The sequence below is a fragment of the Poecilia mexicana genome, unplaced genomic scaffold, assembly GCF_051168715.1.
Source record: "Poecilia mexicana isolate PSO_F unplaced genomic scaffold, ASM5116871v1 scaffold_3, whole genome shotgun sequence".
In the NCBI taxonomy this organism is placed as follows: domain Eukaryota; kingdom Metazoa; phylum Chordata; class Actinopteri; order Cyprinodontiformes; family Poeciliidae; genus Poecilia; species Poecilia mexicana.
In genome coordinates, this window is record NW_028263372.1 from 9,811,422 (window position 1) to 9,827,633 (window position 16,212).

At 39.4% G+C, this 16,212-nt stretch overlaps 1 protein-coding gene across 1 annotated transcript in view; it reads right to left on the reverse strand.

Moving 5' to 3' along the window:
* Window positions 1–15,768, reverse strand: part of ntrk3b (neurotrophic tyrosine kinase, receptor, type 3b) — a 116,382-nt gene extending 100,614 nt beyond the window's left edge. Inside the window, exons 1-3 of the mRNA XM_088004612.1 lie at window positions 15,761–15,768; window positions 15,642–15,716; window positions 10,195–10,266 (exon numbers count right to left, since the gene is read on the reverse strand). Of these exons, the coding sequence (XP_087860738.1) occupies window positions 10,195–10,266; window positions 15,642–15,716; window positions 15,761–15,768 (155 nt within the window). The remainder of the gene's footprint in view (window positions 1–10,194; window positions 10,267–15,641; window positions 15,717–15,760) is intronic.
* Between the last annotated feature and the right edge of the window lie 444 nt (window positions 15,769–16,212).

The following is a 16,212-nucleotide window of genomic DNA, read 5'->3' on the forward strand; positions in this document are numbered from 1 at the left end:
CATGTAGACACACATTTATCCCCATCCATGTTCATTGGATCAATATCTGTGATACAGTTTGGAATACAGATCAGTTAAAGGATCCTGCCTCGTGTCTTCATTAAACATCTGGTGCACCTCATCCTAACATCTGGTCCTGAGCTGCGTCCTGGCCTAAGTGGCGTTCTGGCCGACACTCCAGATTGAGAGTGGTGACAAACCTGAACAGTGCCTAACAGTCCTTGAACTTTAGACCAAACTCACTTACAGGGAAATTGGAATTGGACTCGAAGCCAAGAAAAAAAAAAACACTTTTAATTTTTAATTGTTCATTCTTTCACTTTAAGAAATGTCTCTAAAACATTTTCAAGGGTAAATAAGCCGAGGCGAACTCTTAAGATTTCTTTCAGTCACAACAAAGCAGGTTGGTTTTAGCCATGCACCACTAATCAAATGTATATGAAGGCATAGTGGGAATAAACAGCTTTTCCTCACCCTTACTTCAAGTAAAGGTGCTGCATTTTAATGGCTTGGAGAATAAACCTGTTTTTTTTTGTTTTTTTGAAGAGTCAGTCCTTCGTCTGCCTCGCCAGACAAAGCAAGGTCATATCGACCATTCTCAAACACTGGTGGGAGGGACTGAAATGGAACAGGCTACATAAAGGCTATAAACAATAATGATTTAATAATAATGAAGCTAACCCAGTTCAGTCCCACTGCCTGTTCCACGCATACGCAATTACTTCCTAAAAAATAAATCTCCAGGTGCCTCACACGACACAACATCCTTTAATGTGATCATTTGTCGGGTGGCAGTGTTGGATGCGATGCGTGCGGCACAAGATCATCAAAGTGTATGAGTGCGCGCGTGTGTGTGATCTCAGAAGAGTACCTTCTCCAGGAGATTAAAGCTTTCACACAATTACTGTTATCTAAAGATATGTCACAAGGTCTCCCATCTTTTACATCACCACTATCACAGCAGGTAAGCTCATGCTACCGCTGAGATCCAACATATGCTTTAGAAACTTTCAATTTATGACAGAAAAAAAACCTCGAACAACATCAGGATATAGGCTTGCAGAAACGTCGTCTTCTACTTGTTTTGCATTGGCTTTAAACAGAACACACACAGAAAACAACTGAAGTTGTATAACAATGCCTTAGCTAGAACATTTCTGTGGAAATTTAAAAGGGGCCTGCCAAAGTGTGTGTGTCAGTTGGAACCCAGGGTTCTGATGCTGGAAATTAGCAACAATGCTAAGATTATCTTAAATGCTAAAATGCTTAAATTAGCATGAGGGTCTGTATTGACATAATCTGTCCAGTATGCTACATGAATCTAATATATGAAAAAAAAGAGCTAAAAGGCTTATTTTAGCTGTAAGGCTAATGTTAGCATGAGGGCTAACACCAGAATGTAGAGTGACTACCAATAAGAGGAGGGTTATCAATAGCATGTTGACTAATGAAGACTTATTCCACTCAGTATGCAAACATTAGTGTACAAGCTATAATTAATCAAAATGCTAATATGAGCTTAAATGTTGTCCATAGCATGGAAAACCTTATAAAAAAAACAAGGTTTTACATGTTTTTTTTATATTCTTTAGTCATGGAATGGTGTCAAAATCAACTGAGACTCATTTATTTGTTTGACTTTGTTAAGAAAAAAAAACCCTTCTCCAGTTAGGTTTGGGGTTTGTTATGCAAAATGAGATGTACCAAGGACACGTCCAGGGTGTACCCCACCTTTTCCACCATGCGGTCGTCCAGTGGTGTGTACTTTCTCTTGATTCATACATGTAACCATTTCTAAATCTTTGAATAAAGCTAGTAAAAGCTCATTTTCAAATCTGCCATAAAAAGTATTGCCCATTGCTAGTCGCCTTGATTGGAGCGTAAAAAGGAACAGACAGAGAAAGGGGGTAAGAGGCGATGAGTAGCTTCGGGCCAGGAGTCAAACCCTGAGCCACTGCATCAAAACGGACAGCCTCTTTGTATCGTCTTCCTGCTTTAACTCTGAGCAATGTGATCATTTTAATCTCTTTCTTTGTAAACAGTACAAAACAGAAAAGGAAAAATATTCTTCGTGTTTTTTTTAGAAGAGTTTTTAATCAAACAGGAAATAAAGGAATTTGTATATCTAGTTTGTTTCAAAGCTAATGTCTGACTTTGATTTTTGCTAAACTCAAAAAGAGCATAAAGTAGCTCATTAAGTTGTTACTTTTGATACATTTAATGCAAATGGAAAATAAATACTACTTTTTCATATCTGACTATCAGTGAAGACTGACGGATTGGTTGTTGCTTTCCACATTTCAGATGTTTTTCTTTGTAAAGAAAAAAAAAAGAGATTTATTTAACCAACAATTTATTCTTATCTCATCTGGTTTCCATTTTGATTCAGCTTTTTATTCACGCCTTTAGTCTTCCTGGCACTTTTATTTAAAAACTGTGTGATGTTGTCCCAGCAAGAGCTTAATTTTCATTATTGTGTTGAAAACATCACGTTAGTCTATTTGATAAAAACAGTCTGCCCTTTTAATCACGCTCGATTTTTATTAGTCCAACATATTTTTGCATAAACAGGAGAGAAAACTTAACCACTTTGCATTTAATCATCATCTCATCTTTCGGTTTTCTGAGGATATTAATTGATTAACTCAACATTCATGATTAGATAATAATTGCTAAATAGCTGAAAACTTTAATTTAATCTCAATCAGTAGAATATTGTATTCTTGTGTTTAATTGTATCAGAAAAGCTTCTTTTAAAGCTCATGCAGGATGAAAGAAGAGCAGAAATTTAGCTACTATGGTCAATATAAAATTATAAAACACTTCATTAATGGGATGACAGAACAAATCCAACCAATAAGCCCCCTTAGATGACAGAGTAGACAGAAAACTAAGTTTTTTTTGTTTTCTTTTAAATAAGCGTTTTTGTTATTGTGTAATAAAATTAGGACTGGTCGATTTCCTTGTTCCTTTTTGTTTCTTCTTCTTCTTCTTCTTCTTCTTCTTCTTCTTCTTCTTCTTCTTCTTCTTCTTCTTCTTCTTCTCCTTCTCCTTCTTCTTCTTCTCTTTATGCTCAAATGCGGCTCAGTGAAGTTCAGTGGGATGATTTCATCACCATCTGGGGAGCTCTGGGGTCTACAAGGGCTAAAAACAACAACAAAAACCACAGACACAAGTCTGCTTGTTTACAGAGCTGGAAATCTCACCCAGACAACACTGCTAACGTCTGAAACAGTGACACAGAGTCTGGTCATTTCCTGCTACAGCAGTGTAAAATATTACTGATTGTTACCTTCAGTTGTTCCCTTATGGCTGTTAAGAAGGTCAAGGCTGTTTGTATTCGCTGACTATTCGTTGTACTGAAGAGAAAAACTCAGTTATGTGTTTACTTTAAAGCTGCAGTATGTAACTTTTATTAAAAAAATATATATATATATTTTACATATCAGTTGAAACGATCACTATGTTGTGACCGTTATGTCGTCCACTTGATTGTTTCTGTGAAAAAAAAAAAGGTCTTCCTCCATCTCCTAGTGCTAAATAGAAACAGCCAATCAGAGCCAGGAGGCGGGTCATGTGGCTCTCTGCTACACTGTGGTTAGCATAGCCTGTTGTGAACTCTCAGGTTAGTTAGCAAGTCCACCGACGACGGGGCAGATAAACGGTTTGCCTGTAAAGGTAAGTTGTTTCTCTGCGATTAGCACGTTAAGCAACGAGTATATGAGGATGATTGACAACGCTAAGTCCCTCCTCCTGGCTCTGATTGGTTGCTTTTGGTTGGGAGTGACCAAACACAGCTCCTCCAACTTCTCTCCTGTTAACTCAGGAAGGAGTTGGAGGACCTCTGTTTTTTCACAGAGTGTCTGTCTCATACCAAACTGACACAACATAGTGACAGTTTCAACAAATACGTAAAAAATAAATAAATAAATAAATTATATATATATATATATATATATATATATATATATATATATATATATATATATATATATATATATATATATATATATATATATATTATAAGTTACATAGACACACACCTCATGGAGGGATTTGTAATCCAAACTGTTGCAGAGCCAATCAGACTTTATGTTCTCCTTCATACTGCCTGATTTCTCATCTTACTACCTGAAAGCAACCATTGTTTTTCTCGCTGAGACGCGTAAGCAGCGTGGGTTAATGTAGTGGCAGTTGTATGGTTTTAATCTGCCCACCCGGTTATATAATGCATCATCTTTGTGGTCCAAATAAATTACTCTCGCAGGCTCTGGTCTTCTATTGAATTTATTTTGGACTCTCGTAAAACTGCACCGGGCCACAGAGGTTACCTCATGATGACAGCTATGATGCTTTGACAAGAGCCGTTAGGAAATTAAATTAGGCAACAAAAAGGCCCTCAAACGCACCAGAGTTCATTAGTGATGAAAAAACCCTGTGTATTTTGAAGATATCAAGAAGTCTGTTGTTGCTTATGCAGTATTTACTTGTCACATAAAAGTAAAAGAGTTTATAAAACACAAACTATTAATAGACCGACCTGTTATAGGGCCCCTTTAGAACTTGCAGAGCCAATAAAGTAATCTTGCCACTAGCTTACAAGCTATTAGCTAAAAAACTAAAGCTGCTGACATTTCCTGTCTTGCACAAAAATTTGTTGGTGTATTGGTGAATGTATTACGTGGGTTTAAATGTTGAAAAGTCAAGTACATGTGTGACTTATTATGTTCCTCCATTGGATATTGAGCTTTTGTTTTGGGACAGTGTATATCACCTTTACTGCAACCTTGCTGTTTAAGGATCATGTATGACTTAAATGGGTGGTTTATGAGAGATCTGTTAATCACTGAATCTATGAGAATAAATTAGCAGGAGGTAAAAGAAGTGTTGAAAGACTTACGGATGAGAAAACTTCTTTGATGGAGCAAGAATTTAAGCATAAATCCCACTTTAGCTAGTTTAGCTAAAGCACTAGTGCTAAAGTCAAACCATTAATGTTCATGTAACGTTTTATACCACAATTACTTGAGATTGAACAAATACTCCAGAGTAAATGCATTTTAATTATTGGTTGGAATTTAGCTAACCTGTTGAAGCATCTTTTAGGTATTAAAACTATGTTTTTTTATTTATTTATTATTATTTTAAATAATTGTTAGCAATCACCACAATAAAATCTGTACTTGTTGTTAAATCCATTTTATGTAATTATTTAAATTGTAATAGTTTATTTTTTCACTGTACCTACAAGCTCAACACATTTTTTATAGATTCCTGTTTGAAGAGGTCATTATCCTACCAAAGATATAAAGATCAGATCATTAAACTACAGCAGCATGTAGAAATATGAAAACTGAATATGAAGTTAAACTTCCTGCGTTCAGTGAAAAATCCCCCAAATAGAAAATAAATTTGCTGATCTAGAAAAAGAAAGTGATGTTTGAGAAAAAACTTATTTAATTTTTTTATTATTATTATTTAAAAGAAACTTTAGAATATATCATTCCTCTGACCTGAAAGAAAGGCGCACACTTTGAAACCGAAATACAAAATCCGTACATTAGTTCGGATCTGCATTTGTGCAGTGCATGCACACTGCCTACCGCTAATGCATACTAAACACGGCTATGCATAATACATAGGCTAAAAATAGACGAGTGGAATGCTAATTGGCGATAGGGCATCGCTATGGTGGGTGCTAATTGCAGTCATAATGTTTACAGCACAAGGAATTAATGATATTTTTACTGCGAGTAATTGAGCCCGTTTTGGTCTGGACATGTGACGAAGACGACGGCTCCAGTTCCCCTCACAAAAGAGCAACCGGTGGGGTGTGTGACGGTCGGGGCTTTGAACAGGCCGGCCTGACACAGACATCAATGAGCCAGGTCCTCCGGGGCTGAGGACGGGCAATAATTAATCTTCCCTGACATCATCATCCTCATTGTCACCTAGCAACTGTCCACTTAGGGAAGCGCAACAGAAGCCTATCGGGGGCTGCCCAGAGTGTGTGTGGGTGTGTGTGTGGGTGGGTTTGGGGCGCTAGTTGACTGCAATGCAAATGCCACTATGATCAAAGTGACGCCGTCAACCTTTTCCACATCCACAACAGTATTTACCTCATTAAATTTACAAGAAAGCAAAAGTTAAAACAGAGAGTGGTGGGGAAAAACAAAGTACATATCTAATTTCAAACGGATTTCTGAAACAAATCAAGCCTCGGTTGAACAAAACCGCGCAACAGCGTCATTATTTATGAAACCAAAATCAAGCGGTAATGGAAAAGCTGTGTAGGAAAACAATGCCCCCTTCCGTCCCCTTCACCCATTGTGCTTAAGCAACTGGGCTCTGTTAATCACACACGCTTAATTAACTGATCAGTGAGGGTTACTACCTCTATAGGAGACGGAGCTTTGGCCATTTACCGCTCTGGATTATACAGATGCGCTTTAACACAATGCTAAAGGAGGGAAAGACATTAGTGATGCCTTAAGAGAAGAAACTGTTGCCCATCTATCCGGGAAGGGTAATAATGCAATTCTAGACAATTCGAATGCCATTATTTCACAGTGAGATGCCTCGTTCACAAACGGAAAACGTTTTCCCAGAAGTGAATGTCCCAACCTGTCCATCCTAAGATCAGGCTGAGAAATGCTCAGATAGATAGCAAACCCACCACCCAAAAACCTACATCTACGTGTCCACAAGACTCAGTTAGCATGCTAAAGTTCAAAACAGAACAATTACAAAAAAAAAGACTGAACTCTTAAGAGTAAGTCTTTAGGGTCATGTAGTTGCCTTCGAATGATCAATCTGACTTTAGGAGCAATGTCCTAAACTAAAAACAAAAAACAGTTGTTGGACCATAATGCATTGCACCAGGTTTGGGTAAAAACTAAACAGATTAGCTGAGACTTCTCATCCCAACTGTGGTGGAGGAGGAGGGACGGCTTGCAGCTAGAAAACTCCATCGAATGTCTTCAAACATCACAGACAAGGTCATCCGTCCAACAGCGAAAGCTCAACGAGTGAAACAAATGACAAAGAACAAAATACCACAAGAAAGAATGGCTGGCCGACTAGAATTAAGCAGAAACAACTTTTCTTACCCCAGCGCAGGAGAACTTGGGTGCACCAATGGTATGTGAAAGCATGCATGTTCAAACAATGGTACAGTACGTGTATATTTATGGACAGAAAACAGCAAAGGACATTAAAAAATGGATGTAAACACTTCCTGAGTTTGTTTGGAGGAGTGATGGCCGTAGACTCAGCTGAGAGGAAGGATCTACAGTAACGCTCGTTTGTGCAAATAGGACGAAGCAGTTTGTCTACAAAGGAGTTTTCTGGTTCTGCAACAGCTACAGTCATGGTTGGATCTGTCATTGTCCAACGGTGACGTTATTTTAGACAGAGTTCCCCGACTACCTGCACTAGACGGAGGGGAAATCCCAGGACCCAGCTGGCCTTCCTGTTGAGACCTTCAGAGAGCCGGACAGAAAAAATAAATACTGGCAAACCTTAATGAAGTGGCAATGCTAGAATAAAGTATAATAACTTAACCCTCCAATTCAACCTCACACTCCTGGATTAAGCATTCAACTGTAGTCGAGCATCAAAAGATACAGCGCTCACACCTCTGGTCATCTCCTGGGTATTTTATCATTTATTCTTATTAATATCAACACGCATGAGCGGCTTTGAGTCCTTCACCACTGCACTGATCGTTCAGGGAATGAAGGGGACAGTGAACCAAAGCACGCCCCAAACGTTTGTTTGTTTTCTGTCTTGTGCAGGCAAATCCATCTTCTGGAGGGAAAATTAAAACAAAGGCGGCATTTAAATAACTTCCATTAAATGTTGATGGGCTCCATTACCTCCACCAACCACCTGACCAGATAAAAAGAGAAGCAGTTGTCTTTTTTTAATGTCAATGTGCATAACACACACACACGCACACACACACACACACAAAAAAGGGACCAACCTGGGAATATTACTCAGACTGAGATGCCAAGAACATCTGCTGGTATGACAGCACCGCCTAACTAGTATTTTCTGCCTCAGTAACAGGCAAGATTAAGTTGTCAAATAAATAATACTGCTTTCTGGTATGCACCCTATGCAACACAACACAATCCCAGACACACACACGCACACACACATCACGCTGCAGACACCCCCAGATGAAAGAAGTTGAGACAGTTTGCAGATCAGGAAAAAGTTTTAAAAGTAAAGTAGCTCTATGGCTTCAGATGCCGTAGACATACAGCTTATGTACAGGAAATGTGTTTATATATATATATATATATATATATATATATATATATATATATATATATATATATATATATATATATATATATATATATATATATATATATATATATATATACATATATATACACACACACACACGCACCCATTTACTAGCAGCTTTATCGGACATGTTGCTAGTGCAGGGTCAGGTGTCCTTGTTCCCCAGTTCTTCGTGGCAGAGAATCGACACAGTGCAGGAAACATTCCTCATAGTCCATATTGAAATAATAGCATCACACTTTTGCTGCATATTTGCCCCAAAGTGCTCTAGTCAGTTGAGATTTGGTGAATGTAGAGCTCATTGTCTTTTGTTCAAGGAACCAATCAGAGATGATTTGAGTTTTTCAGCATGTTGCATTACACTGATAGAAGTGATGATGCAAGGTCATAAAGAGATAAAAGTAGTCAGAAAACATATTCGGGTAGTTTGTGACTTGTAAGCTATGTCTGACTTAAACTAAGAAGCCAAAAGTGCACCAATAAATAAACCCCCACATCTTAAGCCATTAGCATCAGCATGAACTTTTGATATAAGACAGGATAGATCCATACTTCTCAGTTGCTTGGGGCAAACTGTGACCCGGGATGTCAAAGCTGAAATGAAGACTCATCACACCATCTGCTATTGTCCAGTTCCAGCGAGCCTTTGTGGATTGCTTCAGATGGTGTTCTGCACAACTGATTATTTGAGCTGTCAGCCCATTCACCTCTGACCTGAACAACTGGATATACTCTCTTTTTGAACCATCCATCCATCCATTTTCTAACACCCTTGTCCCTTAGTGGGGTCGGGAGGGTTGCTGGTGCCTCTCCAGCTAACGTTCCAGGCGAGAGGCGGGGTCACCTGGACAGGTCACCAGTCTGACGCAGGGCAACACAGAGACAGACAACCATGTACACTCACCTAGGGACAATTTAGAGAGACCAATTAACCTGACAGTCATGTTTTTGGTAGCAAGCTAGGTGGGAAGGCATGAAAGGTAGGTAGATAGATAGGTAGCCAACTAGGTGGGTATGTAGCTCGCTAAGTAGGAAGGCATGTAGATAGTTAGCTAGATAGGTAGCTGGCTACGTGGGAAGATAGGTAGGTAGTTAGCAAGGTAGGTAGATAGATGGGAAGGTAGCCAGATAGTTAGCTAGGTGTCTAGCTACCTAGCTAGATAGATAGGTAGGAAGGTAGATAGATGTCGTAATTTTTTTTTTTTACCCACCTTGCTATCTAAGTAGGAAGGTAGATAGATAGGCGTCTTTATTTTTATCCCATCCTCCCTTCTTGTAGAGAAGACCTGTCCTAACACCAAACGGCAACCAGACTCCTCACACCGTTAGCCTCAGCTGGCAGTACAAGACATGCTGAACAGAAACTGTCTATGGCTCAACAACAACTGGAAACTGCAGATGGCAGTGCACTCAGGTAAAAGACAGTGACAGAGTTCTTCTGCGTGTTTACTGCTGGAAAATTGGGGAATAACAGCCTGTCATACAGGGACACATCAGCCTTTGTTAAAGAAATTACTTTGCTCTTCACCCAGCTCTCTGATGCCGGGCCTCATGCACAAATTGTCCATTTGGCGAGTGCAGTCTAAATGGAACTGCGTCTTCGCCATGTTGCTCCGCCACAGCACAAAGAGGCCGTGGCAGAAAGGAATCCAATTATCCGAGGCAAATAATGGATGTCTCATTTAAGATGTGCGACTGTTGCAGCAGTAATGGCAATGGCACAATTTTCCCAAAGCCAGTCTCTATCAAGCGCATCACGGTCTGTTCAACACTAACTCATATACATCCGCGTATGGCGAGAAGTCAATCTCCGCAGATCATAATAAATCTTTCGCCGGCGCGGGAAACGCGGTGGAAGAAAGAGTGTTTACTCACATGTAACGCAGGTGTGGGTTCTGAGCGAAGGCTCGAGGCTGGATCACCCGCAGATTACAATTCATGATGGTCCTGAGGAGAAAAAAAAGAGATAAAGAACAGATATCAAAAAAATGACTGGATTTACTCTTTCTTTTCTGCTCTTTTTTTATGCGGACATATTCAACTCCAAGCACAGATTCTTATTATGTCGCTATCACACACACAGCGGGAGGGCGGCTGGATTTCTCATCCCTTATCCAGATTTTCTTCCATCATTTGGTACGGTTTTTTCCTTTTTCTTTTTTTTAGTTTCAAGACAGAAACATACAGAAATGTACGTAAAAAGGATCTCCTCTAGAAAAAGAACCTATGTCACCTTACAGACGTTCACGCAAAAACAGAACATATCTCAATCTTTTCTTCGTCTTCACATCCTAACCTCAACCTGCGTGCGCATCGTGCCGAGCCGAGTCGAGGACAAAACAAAAGTTCACTTTGAAGCACCCTTTGGTGCAAAGTTTGCAAACTACTCTGTCTTCCATGCAAACGGAAGTGAAATTCCTCGCCGGAGGAGCAGGCTCTGTGTCATTGTGCTGACTTGTATAGGAGTGAAATAGTAATGAAATTAAACTAATCCCCAGTCTGCCAAAGGAGACCCAGTGGAATTCCCACAAGGGCTTTCTGGATCTCCCAGCGCCGCAGTACGGGAAACACTGTTCTCAATTGCAATTGTAATGACTTCTAATCTTGTAATCACAGATGCCTCATTCCAAAGAAGTCCTTGACATCCCTGACATCAGCGAGAGCTTCATAAAGCACGGAGCTGATTGCACCCAGCTGCTGGTGCCAATTACCTTCCCGCCCCCCCAAAGAATATCAAATCGTGCCATTCTGGAGATTTGCCATCACACAAACGATCCAGAGGTCATTAGGTAGGTTTTTAGGAGAATCCTACAGTATATTCTACAGTAAAAAGTAAAATCTGACTTTTTCCAACCATTAAAAGCTGTGCCACCGTGGTAGGCCACCAAGATCAGGGATTAGATGACGTTTATCAGGTATAATGAATTGTCAACACCAGTTGCATTAACGATGTGGTCATAAATGGTTTTAAAGTTCTGGATGAACATATTTGACTGAAGAAAAATCTGAATTTCTGGATGCAGGGTTTCTCTCTCTATACTTTTAATACGCTTTTACAAACGATTGAGACAAGGCATGAGCGCTTTTACCTCGTACGAAGGTTACTGTTTGAAAGCCACACTTCTCCTGTGGTTCAGGTCCCTTTACCAAAATGCCAAACAAAGTTTTAGAGTTTGCACCTGTTTTAGCACAGCACAACTCAGAATCATTTCTCCTGCTTACAAGGCAAAAAGGTTGGGGTTTTTTAAGTTGGTTTATTAATCGATTGACAATAATGACCAATGTGTAAATGATGAAGGTTGGTTTGACAGATAAAAAAGTTCCAGCTAACCAACAAACACAATTTGGCCTTGGTCAAACTTGCCCAAATGTTCGCAGTTTCCCATTTTTCTTTCCTCTAAAACATAAATATTGATGGGAAAATTGTAGCTCCCTGTTTATATATATATATATATATATATATATATATATATATATATATATATATATATATATATATATATATATATATATATATATATATATATATCACCCACAAACATGTTCATATTAAGTTCAGCAGTTTTAATTAGTTTGAGGTAAGCAATCCAAACTTGACACATGGGAGCTTCATCACTTATTGTTTTACTGAAAATAATTCTCTTTTTTGTGTCAAGTTTTGTCAGTAAAGTTGTAAATAGTTGATAATTTGTGTTTCCTAGTAAAGCTGTAATCTAATTAATTGATCCTTAAAGAGACAGTATTATGTAAAATCATCGTTTTTGAGCCTTGTATCATGTTATGTTATTTTTTCATCATAAATATACCTGGAGTGTTGCATAGACTCTTTCAAGAATGTTTAAGAAATCCTTTAATCTCTATGGCAACCATTCATCTAGTCAAAACACCTGGATGTTTCTCCTTCTCAGAGCTGCACTTTCCAAGTCTCCACCTCACAAGAAAACTCCTCCACTTGGCTCCTTCAGACTAACCAGTAGCAATTAGCAAACACCTGGTGGAACTGCACATGTACTGAGCTCATTATAGGAGCTACTTATTTGGTACAGATAGCATTTTTATAAAAACTGAAGGTAGGAGAGCTACATGACTGTGCTATGAAATGGCTCTATGTGTCTGAAAAATACACAACACTGCCCCTTTAACTAATTTTACAATAAAACCAATTTAATTTCTTATTTTTCCATCAAATGTTATTCTACCTAAATGACAGTCAGTAGTTCTGGGTTATGCAAAAAACTTGAGTTAGTGTTAATTCAAAGTGAATTTTAATGTTAGTCTGATATAACGTTATTTAATATTTGAAGTCGCTCCAATTGCCTTTTTCTGTAGCCCTGTCTGAGAAATTATGCTTAAAAAGAAAAAAAACAAAAAACAAAAAAATGAAGGTCTAGTGGCACTGTGCAGTTTACACTAAGCCTCAGTAAGACAGCTGCTCCCACAGATCAGCAGCAGGAGCATAACAACAGTTCTGGGTCTTACTGTTAGCGCTCCAACTCCGAACCGCACTCGACATCGGTGAGATAATCTTGAAAACGAAAGCGCAGAATCAATACCAATCACGTTAGATCTGCAGAAGGCTGGATATGATTTGCCCATAATATCAGCCTCCTATTCCAAAGATCTGCTCCTTCATTACTGCACCATCTTATTTTCTCGTTTTACTCCTGTAGAGACGGTGATGAGAAGGTTAAACGTAACACCCCCCCCAAAAAAAACAAAAAAAAAACAAGCAGTGACTCTTCCCAGGTTGGTCCTGCGCGCTGCCTACAGAAACGGCAGCGTCACAACGGGGTTGTGGAGGAGCCCCGCGTCCCCCGCATGAGGCAGCAAAGGGAGGCAGGCGGTAATGAGAAAAATGCTAATTTGGCGGTGCAGATATTGCACTTGGCCTCCATGATGAGGGATCAGGTAGAGAGGCCAGCTCCAACTGTGGAGGGCAGAGGAGAAGATGGCTCTTTGAGTAGAGGTGGGAGGGTTGGAGGGGGTGAAGGGGGGGATTAAGTGGAAGTGGAGGTCTGAAACGCACGCGGCTGGAAAGTGTGCGGGCGCGGAGCGAGAAAGCAGCGCCACCTATCTTTAAAAACAAAACAAAACAAAACAAAAAACGTGAAAAGATTCGCCATGAAGACCCTCAGCTCCTCCAGGGACTCTTGATTCAATTTCCATGTCTTCCTTCTAGCGTCATCTGATCAGCTGCTACCCAAAGCAGAGCGGCTTCTCAGGGTTTGACTGGCAAGAATTAAAGGCTTCTTTAAACTTCAGCTCATGTTAGCAACAGAAATACTCCCTTCAGGCGGCCCTGCTCACTCAACCAACATCTTCATCTTCTCCTTATCAGCCATTTCAGAGTGTTTTCTGAGCCAAATCGCTCCCGTCATTTTTGCCACAGCCAACTTGATGTTCTGTGTGCTTTGCGAAGGCATTCACACCCCTCAGATCTGCTCATATTCTGTTGTCCCGCAGCCGACTTACTAGCATTTTATGTCACAGGCTAACGTAAAGTAGCGCATGTGAAGTGGATGGAAAATAATATCTTGTTTTCTTTTTTTAAGATACAAATAGAAAGCTGAGAAGTGTGGCATGGATAGTTTTTCAGTCCCCATTTATTCTGTGACTTTGAAATGAAGTCCAGTGCAAACCAACTGCTATGTGAAGCAACCTAATTATTATTAAACACCGTCTTTAATGATTTTTATTTTTTTCAGAAAACCTAGCAGAAACTTTCCCGTTTGGCGCTTGATAAGCTAGCTTGAGGAGCTAAGCTATCTGGTAGCCAATCAGACAGATCAGCATGGCAAATAAGATTTCAATAATTTATTTTAACTTATGTTTTATAATGATTGATAAACAGATTAGATTTTATGATTTAAAATATATATATACGATTTTTAATTTATTTTTCAAAAAAACTTTGTTAGAAACCATGACAGAAATAACAGCGTCATGAAGGACATGAAACACAACAGTTAGGCCAATAAAACATTGTGGAGGAATTTGAAGCAGAGTCAGACTATAAAACAATATTTTAAACCTCAAACATCTCTTAGCAAAGTTCAACACTTCATGCCACAATGGAAAGACTATGGAGAAACTGCTAATCAAAAAACAGTGACAAGAACAAAACTATTTTAAAAGAACAGTGAAAACAGGTCAGTTTGCCACAAACACAGCAGACCTGAGGGAGAGGATGATCTGATTCGATCAAATCAAAACCAATTATCTTGGGCAAATGGAAAAACTCTGTAGGTGTGGAAGAAATCTAACACTGCATCTCAACTTTTACAGACCATCCCCAGTGCTAAAGACACGGTGGTGGCAGCATCATGGTGTGATAAACAAAGTTAGAGTTGCTGTCACCATGGAAGAAAACCTTTTGATGCTTAAAAATTTGAGATTTGGGTGGAAAACATCGACCGGAGTCACAATGACGTCGCTAAGTTCAAAGCATATTGATTTGTTAAAATGACCTAGTCAAAGTCCATACCTAAATACAACTGGGAATTTGTGGCAAGACGTTAAATTAGACGTTTCCGGATGACATCCATCCAATCTGACTGAGATTTTGCTATTTTGCAAAGAAGAATGGGTAACGAAATGTGTCTCAATTTGAGCAAAGACATACTGCAACTGGAGTAAATGTTACTTCTAACAAAAATACGCCACAATTTTCAGATAGCCTTAAAATATCAGGCAGACAAGCATTTGTCTCATAACACTCTACAATTACCGGCCTCTCAACTCTGGGCGATATGAGCTTTAAGTTTCATCACGATATTTTGTGATCATGATAAAAGTGATCAAAAAGAACAATTTATTGCTTCCTTTACAGGTGACTGTATGCCTCTGACTGTGTGTCACAGCAATTATAGCCCCACAAGCACAAATACTGCTCTTGAAAAATGTTCCCATTTGTAATACGATTCTTCAGGACGTCGGTCACACGACAACAGTGTCACTTGTATCACTAAGCTGCAAATCCTAACTGCGTTTAATCCTATTTTTAACTTTAATGACGCTTTCTTTGAACAAACAGTGGCGAAAATAGTAAAAGTAACATCAATTTTTAAAACATCGTTAGCTGGAATTTACTGTGACAACAATGAATCAATACTATGACAAGAAATGTATCACGATAAACGATACGATAAATGCACACCTCTGGTTCTACTTCAGTTTTTTTTCCCTAACCAGAAAAAAAAACTGAACGGCATTTAAGTGTGTGTTCCCCCCTTATACACACACACACGCACGCACACGCACGCACGCACGCACGCACACACACACACACACACACACCAGAAGATAAAAGCATCAGCACTCACAGTCTCTGTAGTCCGGTGTAGAGCTCCATATCAACGTCTCTCAGAGTCTGCAATCCCGTCCAGTTCTCTAAGTGTCTGAAAAACGAACAAGAAAAAGAGGGACGGTAAATGAGACATACCTTCTCATCCGAGGGAAAGAAGAAAACAATAAAAAAACAAACAAACCAAGAGACATGATGGGGTGAGGAAAACTGCTTTTCCAAGTCCCCCGCTGCAAATTAACTGGCTGCGTTTTGTCAAAAGTTTTTGAATCCATATTCATTTAAACTGCAATAATTGGAACAGCTCTGACAGAGTGCTCTCTGCTGCCCTCTGATAGATTTAATTGCCAAGAGGCAGCTTCTGAGGCTTAATCTATGTAAGGGGAAGTGGGAGGGAGGAGAGGACCAAATAAACACTGCAGATGGCTTCACTTCTGTTAGCACCGTCAGACTCCGTAGTGAAGCGCTTTCTGTGTGCTGGTGGGATAAGCAAAGTGCAGTTCATGCCTATAAATTAGCTTCGGGGAAGGAAAGCGGCCATTGTGGAATTAAAAGTTGTTATTTTTTGTTACAGTTTCAAGAGGGACGAC